Below are 7866 nucleotides of genomic sequence, written 5' to 3'. Positions count from 1 at the left end.
AAGCGGTATAAAACCCTGACATAATCAATAAACATGTTTTCCTACTTTTTATATGCCATGCAGTTATCATATTTGCATTTGTGCATAGGTATTATTCATTTAGAAATTATCCGTTCCCAAAAGTAGTTTTTGCTTTGTGAGCTGACTTTGCAATTTATTCATAACTGGTTTTATTCATGATGTATTGAATGCAGAAATGCTTTGAGTTTCTGTCTGTCAGGAGCTTCTCCAGGTCAGAGAATGTCACGTTCCTCACTTGATACATTTAAAGGGATACTGTAGGGGGTTGGGGGAAAATGAGCTGAACTTACCCGGGGCTTCTAATGGTCCCCCGCAGACATCCTGTGTTGGCGCAGCCACTCACCGATGCTCCGGCCCCGCCTCCGGTTCACTTCTGGAATTTCAGACTTTAAAGTCTGAAAACCACTGCGCCTGCGTTGCCGTGTCCTCGATCCTGCTGATGTCACCAAGAGTGCACAGCGCAGGCCCAGTATGGTCTGTCTGCGCAGTACACTCCTGGTGACATCAGCTGGAGTGAGGACATGGCAACGCAGGCGCAGTGGTTTTCTGACTTTAAAGTCTGAAATTCCAGACGTGAACTGGAGGCGGGGCCGGAGCATCGGTGAGTGGCTGCGCAGGCACAGGATGTCTGCGGGGGACCATTAGAAGCCCCGGGTAAGTTCAACTCATTTTCCCCCGACCCCCCCCCCCCCCCTACAGTATCCCTTTAAGTAAACACAAGATAACATTATCTACATTTCAGATGCCTCCACATTTCTCTGCACTGAACTTTCCAGCCCCGTGTAACCCTTTGAATGCTGTTCTAGTAAAAACAAATGCTGGTTGTATAATATGCTGTAAATAATTTTTTAGAGCAAAGAAATGCTGGGTTTCATTCCGCTTTAAGCCACATGATTCTGAAGTATGCATGTGATGAGACACTTGTGGTATTTTGCTATAAAGCTGGTTTTGTTCTAAACTGACTTTAACTTCAACAGGCAAATAGCCCAGGATGCCCGTTGCCAGAAGTTGGGTTTGTCGGAAGACCTATGTCACGCCGCGACGTCCTTTTGAGAAGTCGCGGTTAGACCAGGAGTTAAAACTCATCGGTAAGATCTGCAGCCCAGTCAGCCAAATATTTAGCATCGGCTCTGTACACTTCCTGTATTAACATGCTTTTTCCTGTTCAGGTGAATATGGTCTTCGTAACAAGCGTGAAGTATGGCGGGTGAAATTTACCCTTGCCAAGATCCGTAAGGCTGCCAGAGAACTGCTCACTCTGGATGAGAAAGATCCTAAACGTTTGTTTGAAGGTGGGTTTATGTTCCAATAATCTTTGATAGAATCATGAGCTTGCAGTGTCAAATCTGTGCTTGTAATACGTACAATGGGTTGGAGAACATAATGGATTTCTGGCCAAGCCCACTTGGGGTTACCGCTAAGGTGGTTAAAACACTTCAGGAGTATATAAAAAAGCTTTTGGGCAGTACAAAAGATTTTTTTTTTATTTTTTTTATAAACCTTATCTACTAATTATTGTTGGCCCTTTTTCCCACTTTCGTGCAGTGCTAGTTACCATTTCAAGGCATAGCATTAGTGTACCAGAGCTGTCATAAAAAGATTTGATGCTCACCCGTGGCTTCCTCCAGCAGTATAAAGTCCGTCGCCGTCCTCCCGTGGTCTGCCGAACAGCCCCAGTAACTGGCTCAGTCGGGTCCAGTCTGAGTCTTCTGTGCATGCGCAGTAGACCCGGACTGATGCGACTGTGCCATTTACCGGGGCTGATCGGCAGACCACAGGAGGATGGCGTGGGACTCGAACTTTGTACTGCTGGAGGAAGCCGCGGGTGAGCATCCTATTTTTTTTGGACAGCTCTGGCTTACTTTAAAGAGGATCGGTAACATCAAAAGAACCCCTGGGGGGTACTCACCTCGGGTGGGGGAAGCCTCCGGATCCTAATGAGGCTTCCCACGCCGTCCTCTGTCCCTCGGGTCTCGCTGCAGCCCTCCGAGAATGACGTCAATATTTACCTTCCTGGCTCCTGCGCAGGCGCAAGTTTCCAGCGCCTGCACAGTAGAGCGGACCCGACTGAGATCGGGTATTTCCGTGTAGTTCGGAGCCGAGAGCAGCCACAGCGCCCCCCGCTGGAGCCTGCAAAGGTAAATATTGAACTGACAGTCGGCTCTGTCGCCGGCTGTTCGGAGGGCTGCAGCGAGACCCCCGTGGGACAGAGGACGGCGTGGGAAGCCTCATTAGGATCCGGAGGCTTCCCCCACCCGAGGTGAGTACCCCCCAGGGGATGTTTTTGAGGTTAGTCTCTTAGTTGCTATGAGATTCCCAGTGATGTGGCCGAGGTACCGTAATTTATAATGAATGGAATCACACTCGATGCATTGTGCAAAAAATGCATGCAACCATGTGGAATTGCAACACATGAATGGAAAATTCAGTGCAGTCTTTGCACTTCTAGTGTTCATGTGGACAGGGCTGAGGAGTCGAGTCGGGGCAATTTTAGGCACCCGGAGTTGGAGTCAGAGTCGTGGTTTCATAAACTGAGTCGGAGTTGGAGTCGGAAGATTTTTGTACCAACTCCACAGCCCTGTATGTGGATTGTGTACATTGCATTGCTGAAAATGCGATCAGCAATGCACAGATGGGGGACGAGCCCTAATAGTGTGTTCAGCTTTAGTATCTTCCCTCTGTGCCCAAATTTACTTTGGTTTGATATTTACATGAGCCATATTAAAGAGACACTGAAGCGAGAAAAAGATATAGTGAATTGGTTGTGTACTATGAATAATTACTAGAAGATTAGCAGCAAAGAAAATATTCTCATACTTTTATTTTCAGGTATATAGTGTTTTTTCTAACATTGCATTATTCTATAATATGTGCAGATTACACAACACTCAGCATTCAAAATGAGTCTTTCAGAGCAGTCTGTGAAGTAATGACCTCTCCTCTAGCAGAGGAAAAGTAAACAGTCCAGGAACAGTTGAGATAATAAAAGTCAGATAACAGCCCTCTCCACGACTAAGTTAGTCAGAGAGCTTAATGGCTTGTTTGCATAGAGATAACTGGAGTTTCTCAACTCTTCCTGTACTGGAAACAATTAGACTAATGTATCTGATCTTAATGTTTTATTTCTTAGCTGTACTACACATACAAATCATATCATAATTTTTTTTTCGCTTCAGTGTCTCTAAGTTTGGTGTTAAACCCCTTTTTTTTATTTTACACTAGGCAATGCCTTGCTTCGGCGACTGGTACGTATTGGTGTATTGGATGAGGGGAAAATGAAGCTCGATTATATCCTGGGCTTGAAAATTGAAGACTTCTTGGAAAGACGTCTCCAGACCCAGGTCTTCAAACTTGGTCTGGCCAAGTCCATCCATCATGCACGTGTTCTGATCAGACAGAGGCATATCCGGTGAGTGTGCTGTGATATTTAGAGCGTGAGCTTCTTTGTAAGCGCTAAGATATGTAGTTCTTTAAATGGTATTTATTTTCAGGTTTTAAAGGTGGGCTTCCATAGTGTTGGACGTTAGTGTAATGTTTAGATCAAGATTCTGCACATCGTAATACTGTATCAAAAGCTAGCAGTAGTGATACATTTTGCCTAATGCCCAACTGCAGAGTAGTAGATATCAAATGCCTACCTGTTCTACCACTAAAGGTGGCCATAAACTTGTTTTTTTATCTAGCAAATATGCTAGAAAACAATGCATGATCAATTTTCGGGTGAAATCCATTTGCATCGGATGGAAGACTTTGATCGGGGGGTTGGAAGCTTATCACTAGCAGCGTTGTATTTTGGGCTGACCGGAGATGCTCTTCTGTTGGTGCGTTCTCGGTCTTTTTCACTGGTGAGCGCTTCCCCCTGTTTCTTGGGTAGCGGCCATGTGACACACTAGATGCCCTTAGTGGCCATGTAAGGTATGTGCCATATTGCCCCTAGTTTGACCTCTAGCGTTTAGTTACAGGACACTGTTCCCTGGGAGAGAAGATGGGGAGAAGTGCAGGTGGTGGAGAGAACTTGTGTGCTGATGGACCTTTTGGTGTAAGCTCTTCTGACCTGGTGGGCGTGTGACCATAGATGGGGAAGACTTGGCAGGCAGTGCACACAGATTTTCGTGCTTAAATCTATTGAAATTCTGTGTAGTCAGGAGGAATTTGATCAGAACCCTCTCTGATCAGATACCAGAACCAGTGTATGGCCAGCTTTACTGAATAGTGTATGGTCATCTTTACAGGTCAGATCGTGTTGCAAAGCAGGCAATTCTGGCCTATGTAGAATAACAAGCAGTTAGTGGTCACCAATGAACCCTGAGGTACTGTAGAGAAGTCTGCCAGTGTCGGCACGTGTGCTCTAGTTGTGACGCAAATCTTGTCCATGTAGCTCTTTGGGTTAGTAACAAAGCTTTGATTTTTGCATTGTAACCAAAGAATGTTGAAGTGAGTTGAAAGGCTAGCTGTACATTTTCTTTTACGTGTATGTGAAAAGTGAATCTTGTGTGTGTATATATACTGTAATCCCACATTTGCAATGACTGCAGTATACTGCCAGCAATTTTAATGCCTTAAATCACAGCAAACCTCCATCTTATTCTTGGTGACTGAGAATGCTTTTGTGTCACTAGCACTTGGAACAGCCCTTGAAATGGAGGCTTGAATCAGCAAGGTCACTTTGGCTCTGCCATACACCTTGTGGGCTGCTAGCACTGGCCTGATGTCAGCAATCGACTCCTGCGGGAAAAGTCTTGACTCGGCAAGGTCAATTTGGCTTGGCCATACACCTTGTGAAAGGGGTCCATTCTAAGGAACAGCATGTGCTGCTTACCTAATGGTTATAGCAAGGTAATGTGCACTGTCTGGGATTTATGGAGAGGGCTTTAAAGTGTACCTGAGCCTAAAGTTCGGGTACAAAATCATACTTGCTGAAGAGTGAAAGCGTTTGGATTCTGAGACTTCCCGTGGTGTGCTCTGGTCCCTGTTGCCACTTGTAAACCCATGAAAGATTACAATGGCTTGTTGGTAATCTGATTAGGGCTCCGCTCCTCAAGCATGAGCCTGGCTGTATTGCGCTGTGCCTGTGCAGTAAGCTGGAGCGGCCCTGTGCTACTGCGCAGGCATGGTTGGGGTTTTGCAGGAAGAGGGCCTGGGCAGAGGAAGGTGTGGGAAGCCTCTGGAGGATCCAGAGGCTTCCCTCTCTTTAGAAAAGTATGTTATGATTCTAAACTTTGGCTCAGGTTTTCTAAGTTTGAGTGAATAGTCTTGGATTTAGAACAGATTTTATGGCGTTTATTTTTAGAATGCAGTCATCTTCTGCAGCGCTTTAGAGTATATAGTCTTGGGACCAACAGTCCCTCACAGGGGCTTACTGTCTAATTCCTGTCAGTTTATGATGAACGTATGACTAAGGCCAAATTGAATGGGAAGCCAAATTACTTATCTGTTCGGAATACGGGTGGAAACCTGAATCTCCTTATGTCTGCGTGGGTTTAACATACAAACTCTGTGCCTATAGTTCCCTGGCTGGGATTTGAACCAGGAGCTCAGCACTGGAAGGATCTCCTGATTTACGTATTTCTTCTAGGGTGGTAGCTTAGAATATATTACAGCCAGAAAAGCTGCATTTTTTTTTAGGCCAAGATGTCGGTCATCCTGTAGCTGACGGCAGTACCAAAACCAGAGCTGTTCTAAAGAAAATGTTTATACATACCTGGGGCTTCCTCCAGCTGCATATGCACGGATTGCTTTCACTCCACTGTCAGTCTTTCCGCAGCTCCGATACGGGACATGTCACTTTAGCCAGTCGGGCCAGTCTGTGCAGAAGTGTGCCATCTACGTCTCTCCAGCGGGTGCTGGAGATGCGCAAACAGCACACTTCACTTACAACAGACTGGCTCTGACTGCCGGAAATGTGGGGACCCAGTACCAAAGCTGCGGGCAGAGGATGGTGGCGTGGGTGCGATCCGTGCCTATAGGGCTGGAGGAAGCCCCAGGTATGTATAAAATTTTTAGAACCGCTGTGGTACACTTTAAAAGGAAACTTTAAGCAAAAACAGTTACATATGGCTTCTTGCGGCCCCCTGAAGTCTTCCCGGTCTCACTCATTCGACACTGCTTGGTTTCCTTCCGAACGCTGCATGCAAAGGCCCTGTGCAACTCTCCTCCCCACTTGGAGAAAAAATTGCTACTGCGCATGTCCAGAATGCTCGCAGCAGGGCAGGTGTGCGGCCAGCACTGAGCATGCGCAATGGTTGGTGACTGAGGCACATTACTTTTTCGCTTCACATTCCCTTTAAGAGGGCTCGTTATTGAGAAGTGGCAACCTGACTACATATAGCCTGTAGCAGGGCTGTGGAGTCGGTACAGAAATCTTCCGACGACTCAGTTGTGAAACCAGGGCTGTGGAGTCGGGGCAATTTTGGGCACCCGGAGTCGTGGTTTCAGGAACTGAGTCTGAGTCGGGAGTCGTATGATTTTTTTTTTGTACAAAATCCACAGCCCTGTTAAGTATTAGACTGAGGAGTCGGAGTCTGAGCAATTTTGGGTACCCGGAGTCTGAGTTGGAGTCGTGGTTTCAGAAACTGAGGAGGAGGAGTTGGAGTCGGAAGATTTTTTTGTACTGACTCCACAGCCCTGTGAAACCACGAATCCGACTCCAGGTACCTAAAATTGCTCCGACTCCTCAACTCCGACTCCTTAGTCTAATACTTAACAGGGCTGTGGGTTTTGTACAAAAATCATGTGGTTTCAGAAACAGTCAGAATTGCGACTCCGACTCCGGGTGCCCAAAATTGTTCAGACTCCGACTCCACAGCCCTGGCCTGTAACAAACTTTTTTTAGATTGAAATGTTTATACTGTAAAGGGGTATTTTTCTTAGTGTTTATGACCTTAGTGGTGAACTGAAGATCCATCTATTTGAATGGAGCTTTGGATCAGAAGTGGCAGTCAACCTGATGGCCTATTGGCATGTATTTGGCAGGTAATGCTGATGAATATTTGGAAACTTTAAGACCAGGAAACTGCTGCTTGTGCAGATTGGCAGAAAATTGCCTTAACACAACTTTATACACAATGGTACTTTATGCTCATCTTCACATAAATATATGGACCCTGAAGCCTCATGACTGATATGATAAATGGAAACGGACCATAGCAGTTAAATAACATGCTAGGAATTTGGTCAGATTATGCTACAAACTTTTAGTCCATGCATCAAAACATGGCTGCATATGTTTCAGAGCAAAGCCTGCACACTTTCAGCCTCTGTAGATCTCTCTAGGTGCTTTCAGGTTCTGGATCCTGGCTGAGTTGCTGCACAGCAAATGGGGAATGTTTGTTTGTTGTTCACTGTTTTTTGTAGAAGCGCTAACATAATTTCTTTTCCAGTGTCCGCAAGCAAGTGGTGAACATCCCATCATTCATTGTGCGCCTGGATTCCCAGAAGCACATTGACTTCTCCCTGCGCTCTCCATATGGTGGCGGACGTCCTGGCCGCGTCAAGAGAAAGAATGCCAAGAAGGGACAGGGTGGCGCTGGAGGTGGAGACGATGAAGAGGAAGATTAAATTTGATGCCCACGCTTCCCCTTACCATCTTTTGGAAGCACTGAAAATATTGTAGCCAATAAAATACCTTTTGGTTTAAGACTTTCCGTGTAAGATTCGATTGTAAAGTTAGCTTGGTGGGTTCCTGAAAACGGATGAAAAAGGAGTACTATAGAAACCTGTAATATGTGCTACTTTTGTTACAGCCAGATCCTGACATTGGCTAATTCAGGATCTGGCCAGCCAATATGTGAAGTGGTCGATGCAGCCAATACAAGACAGACTTGCTACTTTCAGACTTTGGCTGGC

General features: G+C 45.8%; 1 protein-coding gene across 2 annotated transcripts; it reads left to right on the top strand.

Annotated features, from left to right (window-relative positions):
• The first annotated feature begins 975 nt into the window (after positions 1 to 975).
• On the top strand, positions 976 to 7659 carry RPS9 (ribosomal protein S9). Of its 2 annotated transcripts, XR_011022173.1 has the most exons (5): positions 976 to 1109; positions 1191 to 1313; positions 3244 to 3430; positions 4641 to 4857; positions 7401 to 7489. XR_011022173.1 is itself a non-coding variant. In XM_068241225.1 (4 exons), the coding sequence occupies exons 1-4, from the start codon at positions 1013 to 1015 to the stop codon at positions 7576 to 7578; spliced, it is 585 nt and encodes a 194-aa protein (XP_068097326.1). In that variant the 5' UTR covers positions 977 to 1012; the 3' UTR covers positions 7579 to 7659. The 2 variants fall into 2 exon arrangements, 1 of the variants encoding a protein (XP_068097326.1); XM_068241225.1 differs by lacking the exon at positions 4641 to 4857 and having other exon boundaries at positions 977 to 1109; positions 7401 to 7659.
• Positions 7660 to 7866: the final 207 nt, after the last annotated feature.

This window comes from Hyperolius riggenbachi, chromosome 6, assembly GCF_040937935.1.
Source record: "Hyperolius riggenbachi isolate aHypRig1 chromosome 6, aHypRig1.pri, whole genome shotgun sequence".
Lineage (NCBI taxonomy): Eukaryota > Metazoa > Chordata > Amphibia > Anura > Hyperoliidae > Hyperolius > Hyperolius riggenbachi.
This window is presented reverse-complemented; position numbering and strand designations above follow the sequence as displayed.

What these genes read in the sequence shown, in the direction of transcription:
- RPS9 (XM_068241225.1), top strand. Translation starts at nt 1,013, where the DNA reads ATGCCCGTTGCCAGAAGTTGGGTTTGTCGGAAGACCTATGTCACGCCG. An exon ending in TCCTAAACGTTTGTTTGAAG is followed by an intron (nt 1,314 to 3,243) that starts GTGGGTTTATGT and finishes ATTTTACACTAG; the next exon opens with GCAATGCCTTGCTTCGGCGA. An exon ending in ATCAGACAGAGGCATATCCG is followed by an intron (nt 3,431 to 7,400) that starts GTGAGTGTGCTG and finishes TTTCTTTTCCAG; the next exon opens with TGTCCGCAAGCAAGTGGTGA.